Source organism: Staurois parvus, unplaced genomic scaffold, assembly GCF_062004578.1.
Source record: "Staurois parvus isolate SC_StPar_1 unplaced genomic scaffold, SC_StPar_1.0 ptg001175l, whole genome shotgun sequence".
Taxonomy (NCBI): Eukaryota; Metazoa; Chordata; class Amphibia; order Anura; family Ranidae; genus Staurois; species Staurois parvus.
In genome coordinates, this window is record NW_028318971.1 from 440,910 (window position 1) to 463,720 (window position 22,811).

The 22,811-nt window shown below is 47.3% G+C and overlaps 1 protein-coding gene across 1 annotated transcript in view; it reads right to left on the reverse strand.

Annotated features, from left to right (window-relative positions):
* Positions 1-1,875: 1,875 nt before the first annotated feature.
* The window catches only part of SFRP5 (secreted frizzled related protein 5), a 121,629-nt gene continuing 100,693 nt past the window's right edge, over positions 1,876-22,811 (reverse strand). The window contains exon 3 of the mRNA XM_089659626.1: positions 1,876-2,638. Coding sequence (XP_089515752.1) covers positions 2,286-2,638 — 353 coding nt within the window. The 3' untranslated portion in view covers positions 1,876-2,285. The remainder of the gene's footprint in view (positions 2,639-22,811) is intronic.

The window sequence follows — 22,811 nt, forward strand, 5'->3', positions numbered from 1 at the left end:
TGTACTACACCCTCATCCTGAACCATGCCAAATACTATGCGCTACACCCTCATCCCGAACCATATCAAATACTGTGCATTACACCCTCATCCCGAACCATGCCAAATACTGTGCACTACACCCTCATCCCGAACCATGCCAAATACTGTGTACTACACCCTCATCCCGAACCATGCCAAATACTGTGCACTACACCCTCATCCCGAACCATGCCAAATACTGTGCACTACACCCTCATCCGGAACCATGCCAAATACTGTGTACTACACCCTCATCTTGAACCATGCCAAATACTGTGTACTAATCCCATGTCCTAAACCATGCCAATTCCTAAAATTCTGGACAGTACTGTATACTAAACCCCCCATCCTACACATCCTTAATTCCTACACCATGTTGTGTACTAAACCCCTGACCCCTTTGCCCTGGGCGCTGAATGACCTTGTCCCGGCACTCCCACCCTAAACCGTGCTTGGTTCCTAAAATTTTGGACAATATTGTATACTACACTTCCACCCTAAACCATACCAATTTATAAAATTTTGAATGATGTTGGGTTACAGACTCCCAACCAGGGGCAAACTGACAACTTACGGGGCCCCCAGGCAATAGGGGATCATAGGGCCCCTGTGTTCTCACCCACACCCAAAAAAGCCTATGAAAAAGCCAATGAAAGGTACCAAGGGCATCTCATGGGGCCCCCTACTGATCCCGGGCCCTTGGGCAGTGTCCGAGTGCTCAAATGGTCAGTCCGCCCCTGCTCCCAACCTAAACCACCCCAATAGCTACAATTCCGGACAATGTTGTATACTAAACTCCTACCCTAAACCACGCCACTTCCTAAAATTCTGGACGATGTTGTATACTACACTCCCACCCTACACCATGCCAATTCCTAAAATTCTGGACGATGTTGTATACTACACTCCCACCCTAAACCACACCAATTCCTAAAATTCTGGACGATGTTGTATACTACACTCCCACCCTAAACCACACCAATTCCTAAAATTCTGGACGATGTTGTATACTACACTCCCACGCTACACCACGCCAATTTCTAAAATTCTGTACCATATTGTATACTACACTCCCACCCTAAACCACGCCAATTCCTAAAATTCTGGACGATGTTGTATACTACACTCCCACCCTAAACCACACCAATTCCTAAAATTCTGGACGATGTTGTATACTACACTCCCACCCTAAACCACGCCACTTCCTAAAATTCTGGACGATGTTGTATACTACACTCCCACCCTAAACCACACCAATTCCTAAAATTCTGGACGATGTTGTATACTACACTCCCACCCTAAACCCCAACAATTCCTAAAATTCTGGACGATGTTGTATACTACACTCCCACCCTAAACCCCAACAATTCCTAAAATTCTGGACGATGTTGTATACTACACTCCCACCCTAAACCACGCCAATTCCTAAAATTCTGGACCATATTGTATACTACACTCCCACCCTAAACCACGCCAATTCCTAAAATTCTGGCCAGTACTATGGAATCTGGGAGTGTTTAAAGAAAGATCATTCATGGCCATGCAAAGCCTACAGAGGACCTCTACATCACACTTCAGCTTATTCTGCTCCATTCATGACCCCATAAGCAATATTTCAAGGACAATGCTCTGATCTCGGAGATGCAGCGTTGGAGTGTCAGAGAGGAAAATGTATGCTCTTGTTTGAGATTTACAGAATTTCCCTCCATGGAACATTATTCTTACTTTTCTGGATATGCATGTACTATAGACCCAACGGGCCTATTTTTCAAACTACAGCCCCTCTCCTATTACCAATCGTTAGCTAGCTACATGGTGTATGCGGTTAAAAAAAAAAAAAAGAAAAGAGAAATAGTTTCTGGTTCTCTGACTCGATATAATGCATCATTTAAATTATTTCGGATACATCTGCCCAGTCACGATTCAGCAATTTTCTGTAGAATTTTTTTTTACCAGTGTCAAGTTTAGGTCTCAATGCATTAGCCTGGGGGAATGATAACCATGGCTTTCAACAACTGTGACAATGTTAGACGTCTACGTGTACGGTTCCAGTTATTTTTGTTTCGTTTTTGGTTTCTCGATGTCTCATCTTGCAAAGATTTCCTTCTTCACCCTGCCCGTTGTATCACTCACAATGACTACCCTAGTGTTCTTCTTTATGGTAAGCGGAGTATGCTATGTTTAATGCTATTGCTAAGATATAAAGTCCATTTGGTAAGGCTGGGTGAGGGCTTCTTCTTCTTACAAGTTCTCTAGATGTTCCTCTTAGCGGAAAGATCCTAAGTGTGACCCCGCGCTGTGGGAAATGGTGTCGGAGCAGGGGTAGGTGAACATGAAGTTGACGGCGTACTTCATGTCTTTGCTTTTCTTGTCCCACTTGTAGATGGCGGTAAGTAGAAGCTTATTGTCCACCTTCCGGCCCATGATAAGGAAGCTTCCGCTCAGATTGTCCAGCTGAGGACACGGGCACCCCGCCGCGTTCTTAATGTACAAGACCAGCTTGCGGAACTCTTTCCTCTTTAGCTTTCCCGCTTTCAATACTTTCTTTTTCTTCTGAGCCGCGATGAGCTTTCGGTCTCCGTTCTCAATCTTCACCTCTTTAATTCGCATCCGTAGAACTAGGAAAGAATTCAAGAAAATAAATGGTCAAGTCTGGAGGAAAAGTTCGGTGCCTACGTCACTGTGTGTTGGAGTTGATGTCTATTTTTCTTATCAAGAAAGTAATTCATTCTGCTTCAACCTAAAAAAAACAAAAAAAAGAAGCAAAGTGCTTTGTAAGCGATGTTTAACGTGCCAAAACATTACATAATGGAGAGAACAGAACTCCCCTCCCCCCCCCCCCAGAACTGTACTCTAAACAATCATTCCTGAACATTGCCCTCTTGGCAAATGACGTTCCTCAGAAGAATTGAGAGGTAGTGTATTATTTTTCGGTTAAAATAGTTTAGGCACATAACAATTTCTGATATAAGGAATGATATATTGAGTCTAGAGAAGCTTTTCTTAACCTTTTTATCCCAAAAGAGCCCCTAAAAAATGGTTTAGGTCTTAGGAAGCCCCTGTTAGAATAAATGATTTGCAGGTCGATAGAAGAAATGCACCTTACATTGGTAGACTGAAGGAACACCACAACCCTTATGTGTTGGCTAGAATGCCACCCTTACAGACAGCTGAAGAGATAATTAGAGTCATGCTGATGGCCAGGGGCATTGCTGGTGCTGGACACCCAGGACATGTGCCCCTCATCTCCTGGGGGGTGCCCTTGCTCCCCCCACGCCACGATACCTTCTCCACAACTACTGCAACTGGCATTGCTCTCTGTTAACTGCAAATGCCTGTAAGCTTCCCCTAGGGCTCCTTGTTGACTCTGAGGTGTCACATGACACATGAGGAGGACAGCCATGCTGTATCTGAGGTTCATAAATTTGGGGGGGTGATTGTACTGGAGGACAGGCTGACTTTGGGGAGATTGTATAGGGGAACAAACTTACTTGTGTGTGGGGCCATGTTTTGGAGGCATAGGCATGCGCACATGGTGTGCTACACCCTATTCACCCCATGTGCATTAGCGTTGTTGCTCTGTGTACTGGCTCTAACATTGGAGAAGTGCTTACGCATTTCTCTTTCACTGTGCCGGAGGGAGCTCAATGTGCCGGGGCCATATATATGTAGACACACATGTGTGTTTGAGCTTTAGGTTGCAGACCCTAATACAACAGGCTGTGCACACATATGACTTAAGGACAGACTAACTTGGGGGTGGGGGATTTTGTACTGGGGGATAGACTGACCTGGGGAAGGGGAATTATACCAGGGGACAGAGTGACCTGGGGTGGGGGAATTATACCAGGGGACAGACTGACCTGTGGACGATGGCTATACTGGGAGACAGACTGACCTGGGGTGGGGGAATTATTCCAGGGGACAGACTGACCTGCGGATGATGGCTGTACTGGGGGACAGACTGACCTGGGGGTGGTGGATTTTGTACAGGGGGGACAGACTAGCCTGGGGAAGGGGAATTATACTGAGGGACAGACTGACCTGGGGGGGGGGATTTTGTACAGGAGGACAGACTGACCTGTTGGTGGGGGGGGATTTTGTACAGGGGGACAGACTGACCTGGGGAGGGTGACTGTACTGGGGACAGACTGACCTGGGGAGGATGACTTTAATGGGGGACAGACTGACCTGGGGAGGATGACTGTAGGGGGGGACAGACTGACCTGGGGAGGATGACTGTACTGGGGGACAGACTGACCTTGGGGGGAGCATGATTGCATTGGGGCATATACTGACCTGGGGGATGGAATTTAGTAGGAGACAGACTTAACAGTTGTAGCCCATTGTTTTATTTAAGCATGCCCCTTTAAGCCCCTCCCACTCTTAATATAATTTGGCCAAACCAAATTGTTTTAGGTGCCCAAAGGGGCCCCAGGACTTTTACAATCCTAGCAATGCCCCTGCTGCTGGCTTTGACCCTGGAACTATGCAGGCACCATCAAATGGGAGGTCAATCAATCACAACCCAAGGTACCCCTTGTAACCATTGGAGGAACCATAGGACTCCACAGAACCTTGGTTGAGAATGGTCTACTCCGAAGGAAAGTTTTGCAACATTTTTTAAGTCATGAAACTTTTTAAAACTCTCGAGTCTCCCGTGTGAATTATACCTTGGGATTTTTCAGGACAAACTGGATCCTCATTTGGTGGTAAATATTATTGGAAATCTTCTGATTATTTTTTAATTATTATTAAAAATGGCCCTAAAAAAGTAACACAAATATAATTTTTTTAATTATATTTTTTAAAATGTAGCTGTATATTTCTTGCTATTACTATGACCGACCATCAAAATAAAAAAAATCTTCTAACGTCCACAAGGCTACCAAATTGACAATAAACTAAATCACGCTACAGTCTTACTATATTAATATTTTTTGTTATTATTATTATTATTAATTTTTTTTTTTTTCACATACAGTGCAGGAAATGTGTATTTGCTCCCCGGCTGATGCTGAATGTTCGCCCCTCACACAGAAATGATCGGTCTAACAATGGAATGTTAGCCCCTCACACAGAAATGATCGGTCTAACAATGGAATGTTCGGTGTAACACTGAGAGACAGAATACAACAACAAATTCAGCAGAAATGCGTCTAACAAATGATGACTGATCTGCATGTTCATGAGGGAAAGAAGGATTTGATCCCCTATCATTCAGCAGGATTTCTGGCTCCCAGGTGTCTCTCATACAGGTAACAAGCTGATATTAGAAGCAGTCTCTTAAAGGGAGTGCTGCTAATCTCATTGTGTTACCTGTATAAAACACACCTGTCCACAGGAGCAATCAAACCATCAGATTCCAAACTCTCCACCATGGCAAAGACCAAAGAGCTGTCCAAGGATGTCAGGGACAAGATGGTAGACCTACACAAGGCTGGACTGGGCTACCAAACTATGGCCAAGCAGCTTGGTGAGAAGGTGACAACAGTTGGTGCAATCATTCACAAATGGAAGAAACACAAAACAAGTGTCAGTCTCCCTAGGTCTGGTGAACCATGTTCCCCATCAGGTCCTCCTCATGATGATTTGACATCACAGAGCAATGGGTGGATCCATAGGCACTATTTAGTCCAAATAAGGCTTTTAATTCAAACGTAAGGTGGACCTGATGAGGAACTCGCCCCTTGGTTCTCCCTCTGCCCACCCAGCCTTCTCCAAAATATGGGTTTTGCCATGTTTGGGTAATGGCATGACCAGTGACCCCCAATGTAAGGGACATTCTTCCCACTGACCCCCAATGTAAGGGACATTCTTCCCACTGACCCCCAATGTAAGGGACATTCTTCCCACTGACCCCCAATGTAAGGGACATTCTTCCCATTGACCCCCAATGTAAGGGACATTCTTCCCACTGACCACCAATGTAAGGGACATTCTTCCCACTGATCGCCAATGTAAGGGACATTCTTCCCATTGACCCCCAATGTAAGGGACATTCTTCCCACTGACCACCAATGTAAGGGACATTCTTCCCACTGATCGCCAATGTAAGGGACATTTTTCCCACTGACCCCCAATATAAGGGACATTCTTCCCACCAACCCCCAATGTAAGGGACATTCTTCCCACCGACCCCCAATGTAAGGGACATTCTTCCCACCGACCCCCAATGTAAGGGACATTCTTCCCACTGACCACCAATGTAAGGGACATTCTTCCCACTGACCCCCAATGTAAGGGTCATTCTTCCCGCTGACCACCAATGTAAGGGACATTCTTCCCACTGACCCCCAATGTAAGGGACATTCTTCCCACTGACCTCCAATGTAAGGGACATTCTTCCCACTGACCTCCAATGTAAGGGACATTCTTCCCACTGACCCCCAATGTAAGGGACATTCTTCCCACTGACCTCCAATGTAAGGGACATTCTTCCCACTGATCACCAATGTAAGGAACATTCTTCCCACTGATCCCCAATGTAAGGGACATTCTTCCCACTGACCCCCAATGTAAGGGACATTCTTCCCACTGACCCCCAATGTAAGGGACATTCTTCCCACTGATCACCAATGTAAGGGACATTCTTCCCACTGACCCCCAATGTAAGGGACATTCTTCCCACTGACCCCCAATGTAAGGGACATTCTTCCCACTGACCTCCAATGTAAGGGACATTCTTCCCACTGACCACCAATGTAAGGGACATTCTTCCCACTGACCTCCAATGTAAGGGACATTCTTCCCACTGATCACCAATGTAAGGAACATTCTTCCCACTGATCCCCAATGTAAGGGACATTCTTCCCACTGACCCCCAATGTAAGGGACATTCTTCCCACTGACCACCAATGTAAGGGACATTCTTCCCACTGATCACCAATGTAAGGGACATTCTTCCCACTGATCACCAATGTAAGGGACATTCTTCCCACTGACCCCCAATGTAAGGGACATTCTTCCCACTAATCACCAATGTAAGGGTCATTCTTCCCGCTGACCACCAATGTAAGGGACATTCTTCCCACTGACCCCCAATGTAAGGGACATTCTTCCCACTGACCCCCAATGTAAGGGACATTCTTCCCACTGACCCCCAATGTATGGGACATTCTTCCCACTGACCCCCAATGTACCGACGGATGCATTTTCACAACCCTTGTAGGGACCAAGTACCATCGTAGTAGAGTTTTATAATTAGCTTCTATGAGGGTTGTATTACTAGACACTATAGATCAGTGTTTCTCAACCTTTTTTCAGTCAAGGCACTCTTTAAAATTACGGACAGTCCTGGGGCAACCCTAGACTGTCCATAATTTTAAAAGGGCACCCCATTCTAAAATGTGAATAACTATTCTAATAGTTTTATATAACGCAGCGACATCCACACACGTAGGACACCCAACATTAGAGGTGATTTATTCCTCCAAAGTAAATACACCTTTGCACACTGGTACTGACTAGTATTCCCATGTTTCTCTTCTCCCTGAGTTTTTCTCCATCACTGAGCTAATGTGACCCCGGCACTGATGGAGAGGAGCGGGGGGAGGGTCAAACTAGGATGCTTGCAGGCAACCGACATACTCCTCATCAACTGATGATGTGATTGGTTGTCAGGATGCTGGCGGCTAGAAGGTCGTAATGGTACACAATGAAAACCTGTGGCTTTGTGTAACTAAAAGGCCGGCTTGTTCCACCCGCTGGCTGGTATACAAGTTTTGGGAAATTTTTAGACATTTTGCCAAGGCACCCCTGAAGGAACCTCAAGGCACCCCTGAAGGAACCTCAAGGCACCCCGGGGTGCCTGGGCACCCTGGTTGACAAAGGTCGCTTTAGATAAAGCATAGGCAATGTCCTGCCGTTCAGGTAGGTCGAAAGATAGGTTCAAATCTCGGAATTTTACTTTTTTTTTTTTAAAACCAAAGTTTATTGTCACTTTAAGTCTCTTCGGCTTTCCCCGAATCACATTTCAGTGTAAGTGCCGGGCAGGGTGCTTCAGGCCTGTTTACGTTGGTGGGCCCATACTTCATAAGGTCTTGCTTTGATTGCCTGCGTATTGAACAAGCTGATTGGGTAGTGATGACAGGTCGGTACACTTGTACCATTGTGAGCTGCCAGTGTGAAGAAGTGCAGCTGGACACACAGGAATGACAGCTCAGCTCCAGAACCCTCTGCCGGCCTATTCATTCCAGCTCAGCCGATCTTCATCCATCTTGGTGGCATCAAGGAGAAATGAATGTGTGGTCTGTGATCAGTGCGCTTGGTTCTTCCCTCCTATGCCTCCCAGCAGGGGTGTCAGCCAAGATTGGAGTTTTCCAGGCCGTTAGTACAGACCACACTCTTCTCTTATTTGTTTTACAGAAGTAAACTCCTCTGAATGTTAAACTCACATTTTAAAGCCAAATGATTTTTCCTTCCCCTGCAGTTCCAGCGTGAAGGTGGCAGGTTCCCGAGATGGACTTATGCTAAAAAAAATGACCTTTTTTTTTGTTTCAAACCACAGTTTGGATTCTGTTCCTTTTTTTCCCCTCCAGCCAGAAGATCTCTAAATTCTGGGAATGGGTTTGCTGACAGACCTCCCATACTGAGTGCGGTTTGCACGTTCTTCGGTGAAGAGTTTGTTGGGGGGCTGTCTGCACATTGCAAAGAAGAGAGTCAGATTCTGGAAGTGGCTCGAAATACTCAGGAGACATACCTGCCTAAAAGCCGTAGCGGTGGCTGAGGTCTCTCGCCTCCAGGCTGCATTCAGTGAAATATTTGAGCCACCAGAGTGGTTAACCCCACTTTGTGGAGGTAACAGGCAAATTAAAACTACACTGTATTGCCAAACGTATGGGGACACCCCTCCAAATCATGTGATTCAGGTGTTCCAATCCACTCCATATCATGTGATTCAGGTGTTCCAATCCCCTCCAAATCATGTGATTAAGGTGTTCCAATCCCCTCCAAATCATGTGATTAAGGTGTTCCAATCTCCTCCAAATCATGTGATTCAGGTGTTCCAATCCCCTCCATATCATGTGATTCAGGTGTTCCAATCCCCTCCAAATCATGTGATTCAGGTGTTCCAATCCCCTCCATATCATGTGATTCAGGTGTCCCAATCCTCTCCAAATCATGTGATTAAGGTGTTCCAATCCCCTCCAAATCATGTGATTCAGGTGTTCCAATCCCCTCCAAATCATGTGATTCAGGTGTTCCAATCCCCTCCAAATCATGTGATTCAGGTGATCCAATCCCCTCCAAATCATGTGATTAAGGTGTTCCAATCCGCTCCATATCATGTGATTCAGGTGTTCCAATCCCTTCCAAATCATGTGATTCAGGTGTTCCAATCCGCTCCATATCATGTGATTCATTTGTTCCAATCCCCTCCAAATCATGTGATTCAGGTGTTCCAATCCCCTCCATATCATGTGATTCAGGTGTTCCAATCCCCTCCCAATCATGAGATTCAGGTGTTCCAATCCCCTCCATATCATGTTATTCAGGTGTTCCAATCCCCTCCATGGACACAGTTGTATGCAGTCAAGCCCCTAGGCATGCAGACTGCTTCTACAAACATTGGTGAAAGAATGGGTCGCTCTCAGGAGCTCAGTGACTCCAAGCGTGGTCCCGTGATAGGTGGTCACCTGTGCAATAAGTCCATCTGTGACATTTCCTGGCTACTAAATATTCCACGCCAGGGGCGGACTGACAACTCATTGGGCCCCCGGGCAATAGGGGATCATGGGGCCCGTGTCCTCACCCACACTCAAACCACACCCAAAAAAGCCTATGAAAGGTACCAGGGACATCTCATGGGGCCCCCTACTGACCCTGGGCCCTCGGGCAGTGCCCGAGTTCCCCAATGGTCAGTCCACCCCTGTTCCACGCTTAACTGTTTGTGGGATTATAACAAAGTGGAAGCAACTGAGAACAACAGCCACTCAGCCACCAAGTGGTAGGCCACGTCACATGACAGAGTGGGGTCAGCGCATGCTGAAGCGCACAGTGTGCAGAAGTCGCCAACTGTCTGCAGAGTCAATAGCTAAAGACCTCCAAACTTGGTGTGGCCTTCAGATGAGCCCAACAACAGTGCGTAGAGAGCTTCATGGAATGGGTTTCCATGGTCGAGCAGCTGCATCCAAGCCTTCCATCACCAAGTGCAATGCAAAGCGTCGGATGCCGTGGTGTAAAGCACGCCACCACTGGACTCTAGAGCATGGAGATGTGTTCTCTGGAGTGACCAATCACGCTTCTTTGTCTGGCAATCCGATGGACGCAGCTGGATTTGGCGGTTGCCAGGAGAACGGTACTTGCCTGACTGCATTGTACCAAGTGTGAAGTTTAGTGGAGGGGGGATTATGGTGTGGGGGTGTATTTCAGGGGTTGGGATTGGCCCCCTAGTTCCAGTGAAGGGAACTCTTAAGGTGACATTTTGGACAATTTCATGCTCCCAACTTTGTGGGAGGAGTCTGGGGATGGCCCCTTCCTGTTCCAACATGACTGCGCACCAGTGCACAAAGCAAGGTCCATAAAGACATGGAGGAGCCAGTTTGGGGTGGAGGAACTTGACTCAACCCCATAGAACACCTTTGGGATGAATTAGAGCGGAGACTGCGAGTCAGGCCTCCTCCCCCGACATCAGTGCCTGACCTGACAAATGTGCTACTGGAAGAATGGTCCAACCTTCCCATAGACACCCTCCTAAACCTTGTGGACGGCCTTCCCAGAAGAGTTGAAGCTGTTATAGCTGCAAAGGGCGGGGCCAACTCAGTATTGAACCCTACGGACTGAGACTGGGGGGCCATTAAAGGTCATGTGCTTGGAAAGGCCAGTGGTCCAATACTTATGGCAATTTAGTGTATCTCAGTGCAAACCAAGCCTGGTCTAATACATGGTCTAAGGGATAGCAGACTTCATTGTATCTTTTTATTTCTTATCTGCAAATGTTTCAAAAAATGTGTTGCTGTGAATTCTGAAGAAAAAACTCTTACCTTATGTAGCGCCCACCCCCTAAGGGTTCTTTCCCCAGTAGGTGCTCTAGCAGCCAGGCACAAAGTATCAGTCACTCTTCTGGCTCAATGATGAGCCTAGGGGTATCTTTTTTAATGCTTTATTGAAACCTGAACTCAGGTGGGTGCAGGGTAACTATGAGATACTTCCACAATGTTACATAGTAACTTGAGGACACTTATCTCCATAAGGTTTCCCTAGCATAGTCCTTGCAGCAAGAAATAATGGGCGGAGCTACACTGGGACACCATAGAAAAGGTCCAATTTCAAGCACAAGCTGACTCTAATGAAAGAGGGATAGCAGCAGCACATAGTAACTGGGATCTCAAACATTGGTCTGCAGGGCTGCCTTACTGCATGGGTACCCCTGGTCCCTGCACAGGGGCCCTAGGTGCATGTGGGTCCCATGATATACTTGATACTTGGAAAATGTCCCGGATTACCCAGGACAGTCACGCTTTTTACTAAGCTTTCCCGGAATGGCCCAGGCAGCATCCTAGGACATGTACTGTGCCCTCCCGATTCCAATACCTGACTCCCCCTGTACTGTGCCCTCCCGATCCCAGTACCTGTCTCCCCCTGTACTGTGCCCTCCCGATCCTAGTACCTGTCTCCCCCTGTACTGTGCCCTCCCGATCCCAGTACCTGACTCCCCCTGTACTGTGCCCTCCCGATCCCAGTACCTGACTCCCCCTGTACTGTGGCCTCCCGATCCCAGTACCTGACTCCCCATGTACTGTGCCCTCCCGATCCCAGTACCAGACTCCTCCTGTACTGTGCCCTCCCGATCCCAGTACCTGACTCCTCCTGTGCTGTGCCCTCCCGATCCCAGTACCTGACTCCCCCTGTACTGTGGCCTCCCGATCCCAGTACCTGACTCCCCATGTACTGTGCCCTCCCGATCCCAGTACCTGACTCCCCATGTACTGTGCCCTCCCGATCCCAGTACCTGACTCCTCCTGTGCTGTGCCCTCCCGATCCCAGTACCTGACTCCCCCTGTACTGTGGCCTCCCGATCCCAGTACCTGACTCCCCATGTACTGTGCCCTCCCGATCCCAGTACCTGACTCCCCATGTACTGTGCCCTCCCGATCCCAGTACCTGACTCCCCCTGTACTGTGCCCTCCCGATCCCAATACCTGACTCCCCCTGTACTGTGCCCTCCCGATCCCAGTACCTGACTCCCCCTGTACTGTGCCCTTCCGATCCCAGTACCTGATTCCCCCTGTACTGTGCCCTCCCGATCCCAGTACCTGACTCCCCATGTACTGTGCCCTCCCGATCCCAGTACCTGACTCCCCCTGTACTGTGCCCTCCCGATCCCAGTACCTGACTCCCCCTGTACTGTGCACTTTTTGCTGATCAGTCTTTGATTTATGGCATGTTTATACATATTTAATTCTAATAACTATTTATACATTTACTCTTGAGAATAGGATTCATAAGTTGAGGCAGGCTGGTAGGGGCCCCAGTCAGGGCCGGGGCTTCCACCTAGGAGTGCCTGGGTGCAGCACAGGCTGGCACTCTCTCTGTGTGGCCTATGGACCTCTTGTATGAATTCTTCATTTCTCCGCAGCGTCCCCCTCTCCTCCTACACAGGGAATGATGAGGGAATTATGGCATCTTTACTCTGCACAATTATCTCACAGCCTGTTCACACACATGACCCATGAGTGCAATATATATATATGTACATGACAATATTCCATGTAGCAGTGACGTGTTGGCTCCCCCTAGGATGGGGAGAGATGACAGGAACATTCTTCCCACTGACCACCAATGTAAGGGACATTCTTCCCACTGACCACCAATGTAAGGGACATTCTTCCCACTGACCCCCAATGTAAGGGACATTCTTCCCACTGACCCCCAATGTAAGGGACATTCTTCCCACTGACCCCCAATGTAAGGGACATTCTTCCCACTGATCACCAATGTAAGGGACATTCTTCCCACTGATCACCAATGTAAGGGACATTCTTCCCACTGACCCCCAATGTAAGGGACATTCTTCCCACTGACCACCAATGTAAGGGACATTCTTCCCACTGACGCCCAATGTAAGGGACATTCTTCCCACTGACCACCAATGTAAGGGACATTCTTCCCACTGATCACTAATGTAAGGGACATTCTACTCACTGACCCCCAATGTAAGGAACATTCTTCCCACTGACCCCCAATGTAAGGGACATTCTTCCCACTGACCACCAATGTAAGGGACATTCTTCTCACTGACCACCAATGTAAGGGACATTCTTCCCACTGACCACCAATGTAGGGACATTCTTCCCACTGACCACCAATGTAAGGGACATTCTTCCCACTGATCACCAATGTAAGGGACATTCTTCCCACTGATCACCCATGTAGGGACATTCTTCTCACTGATCACCAATGTAAGGGACATTCTTCCCACTGATCACCAATGTAGGGACATTCTTCTCACTGACCACCAATGTAAGGGACATTCTTCCCACTGATCACCAATGTAGGGACATTCTTCTCACTGATCACCAATGTAAGGGACATTCTTCCCACTGATCACCAATGTAAGGGACATTCTTCCCACTGACCACCAATGTAAGGGACATTCTTCTCACTGACCACCAATGTAAGGAACATTCTTCTCACTGATCACCAATGTAAGGGACATTCTTCCCACTGACCTCCAATGTAAGGGACATTCTTCTCACTGATCACCAATGTAAGGGACATTCTTCCCACTGATCACCAATGTAAGGGACATTCTTCCCACTGACCTCCAACGTAAGGGACATTCTTCCCACTGACCTCCAATGTAAGGGACATTCTTCCCACTGATCACCAATGTAAGGGACATTCTTCCCACTGACCTCCAATGTAAGGGACATTCTTCCCACTGATCACCAATGTAAGGGACATTCTTCCCACTGATCCCCAATGTAAGGGACATTCTTCCCACTGACCCCCAATGTAGGGACATTCTTCCCACTGACCCCCAATGTAAGGGTCATTCTTCCCACTGACCACCAATGTAAGGGACATTCTTCCCACTGACCCCCAATGTAAGGAACATTCTTCCCACTGATCACCAACGTAAGGGACATTCTTCCCACTGATCACCAATGTAAGGGACATTCTTCCCACTGACCACCAATGTAAGGGACATTCTTCCCACTGATCACCAATGTAAGGGACATTCTTCCCACTGATCACCAATGTAAGGAACATTCTTCTCACTGATCACCAATGTAAGGGACATTCTTCCCACTGACCTCCAATGTAAGGGACATTCTTCTCACTGATCACCAATGTAAGGGACATTCTTCCCACTGACCTCCAACGTAAGGGACATTCTTCCCACTGATCACCAATGTAAGGGACATTCTTCCCACTGACCTCCAACGTAAGGGACATTCTTCCCACTGACCTCCAATGTAAGGGACATTCTTCCCACTGACCCCCAATGTAGGGACATTCTTCCCACTGATCACCAATGTAAGGGACATTCTTCCCACTGACCTCCAATGTAAGGGACATTCTTCCCACTGATCACCCATGTAAGGGACATTCTTCCCACTGATCCCCAATGTAAGGGACATTCTTCCCACTGACCCCCAATGTAGGGACATTCTTCCCACTGACCCCCAATGTAAGGGTCATTCTTCCCACTGACCACCAATGTAAGGGACATTCTTCCCACTGACCCCCAATGTAAGGAACATTCTTCCCACTGATCACCAATGTAAGGGACATTCTTCCCACTGATCACCAATGTAAGGGACATTCTTCCCACTGACCACCAATGTAAGGGACATTCTTCCCACTGATCACCAATGTAAGGGACATTCTTCCCACTGATCACCAATGTAAGGGACATTCTTCCCACTGATCATCAATGTAAGGGACATTCTTCCCACTGACCCCCAATGTAAGGGACATTCTTCCCACTGATCCCCAATGTAAGGGACATTCTTCCCAATGACCACCAATGTAAGGGACATTCTTCCCACTGACCCCAATGTAAGGGACATTCTTCCCACCGACCCCCAATGTAAGGAGGATTCTTCTCACTGATCCCCAATGTAAGGGACATTCTTCCCACTGATCCCCAATGTAAGGGACATTCTTCCCACTGATCCCCAATGTAAGGGACATTCTTCCCACTGATCACCAATGTAAGGGACATTCTTCCCAATGACCACCAATGTAAGGGACATTCTTCCCAATGACCCCCAATGTAAGGGACATTCTTCTCACTGACCCCCAATGTAAGGGACATTCTTCTCACTGACCCCCAATGTAAGGAGCATTCTTCTCACTGACCCCCAATGTAAGGGACATTCTTCCCACTGACCACCAATGTAAGGGACATTCTTCTCACTGACCCCCAATGTAAGGAGCATTCTTCTCACTGACCCCCAATGTAAGGAGCATTCTCCTTGAATATCATGCTGATGCACATTGAGCTGTAGATGAAGTCATTTTTAGCAGGGGTTCCCTAAGATCAGAACATTATTTCAAGGGTTCCCCCATATTAAAAAGGTTGAGAAAGGCTGGCTTGGTTTATGACGACTAAAACGTGAGAACCTTCTTACAGGATGAACTCGTTTTGTGTGACTTCTGTTCTGGAATTGGCTTCCTTATATGTTTGGTTTACACATTTCTTTGGTGTCCATATGTAGCTGAGGTCAGATTCTGGGAAGAGCAATTACCGTACGTCAGCATGTTCCATGACTGAACCTGCAGTGAGTGATTTTGTCATGTAGCCTATTTGATTAGGTATGCGAAGTATTGATTTCATTCCTCCTCGCTGATCCCTTCCTGCCTCACTCAGCACTGAAGGTAACACATAGAGCTGTGGATCCCCAGATAAGAAGCTACAAGTTTGGGAAGTGGAACTCAGATTCCACATTGTCCCATCATTACTTTCCATTATCTCCACATTGTCCCATCATTACTTCCCATTATCGGCATTCTTGGCGGTGAAGTCGGATTGATAAGCCGTATTGTGATAAGTAGATGAGAATGACTGAACAGAACATGTCAGTCTTCGGTGACAAGAGCTTCAAAGGTAAGCTGGGGAAGGATATCGGGGTTTTCATAGATAAGCAATTTGTACAACATGCTTTGAAGGACATGAAATATACCAGGCCGCTCCTCATCGCTGCTACAACTGCTGGAGAGATTGGATGCTCATTCCAATGGATGTTTTTAGAAACATACATCTTCACTTTGTTATGGCCTAGGAAGGATGGAAGGGGTACATTGCACACAAAGGTCCTGGGAAGGAAAGGGGGGTCCTGGGCCATGTCAGCCTGGAACGTGGAGGTGCCTGCAAACTGGGCTGATAATGGGGGGGGGGGTAGAGTTGGCCCTCCGGTACTGGTATTGACCCCATTACTCCAGTAAGGGGGCCCAGTGTCAGAGAGGGGCCACTGGCAGAGTATTACCATGGCTCCCAGTATTTAAAGTAAAGTTACCTGGGCTTTATTGGTTCAGAAGTAGGGCCCAGACCAAAGAGGTGATGAAGTGACTCAACTTCCAACATCTGCACTCTATATGTTACATACACCTGAACCTGTACTCTGTGTGTTACATACTCCTGAACCTGCGCTCTGTACGCTACATACTCCTGAACCTGCACGTTACATACTCCTGAACCTGTGCAGATACAATACATCTGCACTCTGTACGTTACACACAACTGAACCTTCACTCATACAATACATACTTCTGACATCTGCACTCTGTACGTTACATACTCCTAAACCTGCACTCATATGATACATACTTCTGATATCTGTACTCTGTACATTACATACTCCTGAACCTGCGCTCATACGATACATACTTCTGACATCTGCACTCTGTATGTTACAAATGGTATTCTGTGATACAAAATGTCAGTAGTTTGATACACAGCACTTTATTAAATGAAATGCCTTCCCGTTGGGGTTTACATCTACTTTTACAGATATACAAGGAGAAGCAGCAGCAGATCTTTGTGTTTCATGGCAGGAAAAGCTTTTATGTAATTCTTATCCCAGTGTTGTGAATGACACCAAAAACAAAACGCAGTCACTGCAAATCAACATCATTCATGTCTAGGGTGTCGGGAACAAACACTTTTCATGACATTGCCAGGATCATTCTGGTGTTTATTTGTTTAACTCTCTGTCAAAATCCTTCTTGTTAGACTCCCTGCTGAGATACGGCAAGCAGACAAGTACAATGATTCCTACTTACGCCCCCGCCGTGACAAATGTATTTCTTTACAATGCTAAACAGGCCTATAGGTGAAGCTGAATCCTGAGGAACAGATTGCTGAGTTACCTGCTAATTAATGAACAACCTGCCCAACGTCTTCTATTATACTCCATCTGTTCCCTCTGATTTCCCTGGGACATTGCCAGGAACACAAGCCACGTTTCCTTCATGACTCTTTTTAGATCTTTGAAGTTTCACAGTTTGGATAGAGAGACACAAAAGTATGAGCCAAAAGGTTATGATGAGGTGAACCAAGAGGAACCAAAATGCCTCCACAGAACCAGGGCAAAGCACAGCGGGGCCTTTATAACACAAAAGGTATCTACATGTATCTTCCATCGCTAATCCCTGAAAGGATGGATTTATTCCACATCCATTCCTTTCTGCCCCCCTCTTCCATCATAAACCCCAGTCCATGTGTCACTTCCATTATAAACCCCAGACCATGCCTCACTTCCACTATAAACCCCAGTCTATGCCTCACTTCCACTATAAACCCCAGTCCATGTCTCACATCCATCATAAATCCATACAATTTCTCACTTCCATCCTAAACCCCAATCAATGAATCACTTCCATCATAAAACCCCATCCATGTCTGTCTTCCATCATGAATCCCAATCCATGTCCCACTTCCATCATAAATCTCCATCCATGGCCCACTTCCATCATGAATCCCAATCCATGTCTCACTTCCATCATAAATCTCCATCCATGTCCCACTTCCATCATGAATCCCAATCCATGTCTCACTTCCATCATAAATCTCCATCCATGTCCCGCTTCCATCATGAATCCCAATCCATGGCCCACTTCCATCATGAATCCCAATCCATGTCTCACTTCCATCATAAATCTCCATCCATGTCCCACTTCCATCATGAATCCCAATCCATGTCTCACTTCCATCATAAATCTCCATCCATGTCCCACTTCCATCATGAATCCCAATCCATGTCTCACTTCCATCATGAATCCCAATCCATGTCTCACTTTCATCATAAATCCCAATCCATGTCTCACTTCCATCATGAATCTTAATCCATGTCCCACTTCCATCAAGAATCCCAATCCATGCCTCTCTTCCATTATAGATCCCAATCCATGCTCACTTCCATCATAATTCCCAATCCATTTCTCACTTCCATCAAAAATCCCCATCTATGTCTCACTGCAATCAATCCATTTCTAACTTCCATCATAAATCCTCATCTATGTCTCACTTCCATCATGAATTCCAATCCATGTCCCACTTCCATCATCAATCCCAATCCATACCTCTCTTCCATTATAAATCCCAATCCATGGTCACTTCCATCATAATTCCCAACCCATGCTTCACTTCCATCTGAAATCCCAATCCATGACTCAGCTCCATCATGAATCCCAATCCATGTCTCACTTCCATCAAAATTCCCAATCTATGTCTCACTTCCATCATAAATCCCAATCCATGTCTCACCTACATCACAAATCCCAATCCATGCCCCACTTCCATCATAAATACCAATCTCTGTCTTACTTTCATCATAAATCTCCATCCATGTCCCACTTCCATCATGAATCTCCATCCATGTCCCACTTCCATCATGAATCCCAATCCATGTCTCACTTCCATCATAAATCTCCATCCATGTCCCGCTTCCATCATGAATCCCAATCCATGGCCCACTTCCATCATGAATCCCAATCCATGTCTCACTTCCATCATAAATCTCCATCCATGTCCCACTTCCATCATGAATCCCAATCCATGTCTCACTTCCATCATAAATCTCCATCCATGTCCCACTTCCATAATGAATCCCAATCCATGTCTCACTTCCATCATGAATCCCAATCCATGTCTCACTTTCATCATAAATCCCAATCCATGTCTCACTTCCATCATGAATCTTAATCCATGTCCCACTTCCATCAAGAATCCCAATCCATGCCTCTCTTCCATTATAGATCCCAATCCATGCTCACTTCCATCATAATTCCCAATCCATTTCTCACTTCCATCAAAAATCCCCATCTATGTCTCACTGCAATCAATCCATTTCTAACTTCCATCATAAATCCTCATCTATGTCTCACTTCCATCATGAATTCCAATCCATGTCCCACTTCCATCATCAATCCCAATCCATACCTCTCTTCCATTATAAATCCCAATCCATGGTCACTTCCATCATAATTCCCAACCCATGCTTCACTTCCATCTGAAATCCCAATCCATGACTCAGCTCCATCATGAATCCCAATCCATGTCTCACTTCCATCAAAATTCCCAATCTATGTCTCACTTCCATCATAAATCCCAATCCATGTCTCACCTACATCACAAATCCCAATCCATGCCCCACTTCCATCATAAATACCAATCTCTGTCTTACTTTCATCATAAATCCCATTCCATGCCTCTCTTCCATTATAAATCCCAATCCATGCTCACTTCCATCATAATTCCCAATCCATGTCTCACTTCCATCATAAATCCCCATCCATGTCCCACCTCCATCATGAATCCCAATCCATACCTCTTTTCCATTATAAATCCCAATCCATGCTCACTTCCATCATAAATCCCAATCCATGACTCATCTCCATCATAAAGCCCGGTCCATGTCTTACTCCCATCATAAATCCTTATCCATGTCTCATTTCCATCATGAATCCCAATCCATGTCTCACGTCCATCAAAATTCCCAATCCATGTCTTACTTCCATCATGAATCCCAATCCATGCCTCACTTCCATCCTAAATCCCAATCCATGTCTTATCCCCATCAATGGCCCCCTGGTATACAGCCCAATATTTATAGAGCCAGTGTTTCAAGCTACAGACACCTGTTTCAGTCTTGTTGGCCAATATCAGGACGATGCACGGAAGTAAGACTGGGATTTGTGAAGGAACGTAGATACATAAAGGTCCTTCTTGTTTTATGGAAGCTCTGTGCTTTGTACTGGTTCAGATGGGGCTTATTAGTTTGGCATGCAATGCACTAATGGCCACCAGGCGTGACACATTTGTATGCAATTAGGAATCCATGGCTCCATAATATCAGGCTGTGCATGTGCTATAGAGCAAGGATTCTAGGTTTACAGTTGGCTAAGGGGCATAAAGGAATGATTTGCATGGCTCTGTTTGTAGAAGACTCCAATGTGCTTTGAGAGACAGCAAAGGGGGACCTCTGGACTTTTACATCTATATTGTTTCTTAATTAACCACTTTCCCAATGCCCTATAGCAGAAATACTGCTACAGGGCAGCAGGGGTGCGTGAAATCACGTATATACAGTATACCTGATTTTGCATTTCTGGGTATTTCTAGGTATTCCAAGCATTTCCCTACCCATGCCGCCATTCGCGGCCTCGGCTGTCAACCACCGGGTCCTGGCCAGTGATTACTCGCCGGCACCCAGTGATTGCCGAGTATTACCGATAGGGGGAGAGAACCGCGCAATTGTCAGTTAAAGTAACGCAGCGCCGTAACACAAAACATGGCCTGGTCATGAAGGGGGGGGGATCCTCAGGAGGGGGAGGGGTTAAAACATACTAAATTGTATCTAAAGGCAAAATGTTTGATTATAGGCACAACGCTTTTCTTTAAGGTAAGTAGAGGAATCCATTGGATCTTTATTGTCCGTTGTGTTGGATAATAATGAAATGATATAAGGGAGGATTGGTTCTGATGGATAGACTGTGAAGTGGGTTCTCTTTCATTGGAAGAGGTATAGTGGAAGTATAGGGCTACCTCTCTGATCACGATAAACAACATTAGCTCAACAGATGATCAATACTTGGATACATATTGAAGAGGGCGGGAGGAGTTGGAGGTCTGGACAGAGGGCGGGAGGGAGGAGGTGGAGGTCTGGACAGAGGGCAGGAGGGTGGAGGTGGAGGTCTGGACAGAGAGAGGGAGGGAGGAGGTGGAGGTCTGGACAGAGGGCAGGAGGGAGGAGGTGGAGGTCTGGACAGAGAGAGGGAGGGAGGAGGTGGAGGTCTGGACAGAGGGCAGGAGGTAGGAGGTGGAGGTCTGGACAGAGGGCAGGAGGGAGGAGATGGAGGTATTATCAGAGGGTGGGAGGAAGGAGGAGGAGGTCTAGACAGAGGGCAGGAGGAAGGAGGTGGAGGTCTGGACAGAGGGCGGGAGGAAAGAGGTGGAGGTCTGCTCAGAGGGCGGGAGGGAGGAGGTGGATGTCTGGACAGAGGGCGGAAGGAAGGAGATGGAGGTCTGGACAGATGGCGGGAGGGAGGAGCTGGAGATGTGGACAGAGGGTGGGAGGGAGGAGATGGAGGTCTTATCAGAGGGTGGGAGGAAGGACGTGGAGGTCTGGACAGAGGGCGGAAGGAAGGAGGTGGAGGTCTGATCAGAGGGCAGGAGGGAGGAGGTGGAGGTCTGGACAAAGGGCGGGAGGGAGGAGGTGGAAGTCTGGACAGATGGTGGGAGGGAGGAGCTGGAGATGTGGACAGAGGGTGGGAGGGAGGAGATGGAGGTCTTATCAGAGGGTGGGAGGAAGGACGTAGAGGTCTGGACAGAGGGTGGAAGGAAGGAGGTGGAGGTCTGGACAGAGGGCGGAAGGAAGGAGGTGGAGGTCTGATCAGAGGGCGGGAGGGAGGAGGTGGAGGTCTGGACAGAGGGCGGAAGGGAGGAGGTGGAGGTCTGGACAGAGGGCGGGAGGGAGGAGGTGGAAGTCTGGACAGAGGGCGGGAGGGAGGAGGTGGAGGTCTGGACAAAGGGTGAGAGGGAGGAGGTGGAGGTCTGATCAGTGGGCAGGAGGTGGAGGTCTGGACAGAGGGTGGGAGGGAGGAGGTGGAGGTCTGGACAGAGGGTGGGAGAGAGGAGGTGGAGGTCTGGACAGAGGGCGGATGCTGCCCAATGTATCATTTTAACAAGCAGGTGATTATTCGCTTGTTAATATGAGAAGTCTCCCGCTCTCTGTGCAGCTGTAAGGGAATTCCCGTGAGACGGCTGGCAAATAGACGTGCGCATGCTCACAGAAATGCGCGATCGCACACACGCACAGTGAAGATTGGCGCCAGATGGACTATTTAAAAGGTGCCTCTGCCTGTGCTGAGTGCTGACTGGTCTTCAGCTGTTCCCTGTTTCCTGCTTGTTCCTGTGTGATTTCCTTGTTGCTGACCCGGCTTGTTCCTGACCTGACTCTGATTACTCTCCTGCTTGATACTGGTTCCTGACTTCGTCTCTGCTCCTGACTTTGGCTTGCTTATGATTTGGTACCTCTCTGTCCACCCGTTGATGACCCCAGCTATTCCTATGACATTGCTCCTGTCCTGTCTCGGTGGTCCATCAGTCTTTTAAGGACTCCAGCTGCAAGAGCTGCAAACAACATCTGCTGGCACGCTTGTCCCCCTGGTCCCTAGACACCCTCTGTTCCACTTCCAGTGGGGTCAGGGCTAGTGAGGCCGACCTCGTCATTTCAGTCTCCAATCAGGTATGTGACAGCAGCTCCCCACCCCCTCCCACCCTGTGCTCTGCTGAAAGGATGGCATCATCCATGGGGTGGGTGAGCCAGGAGAGGACAC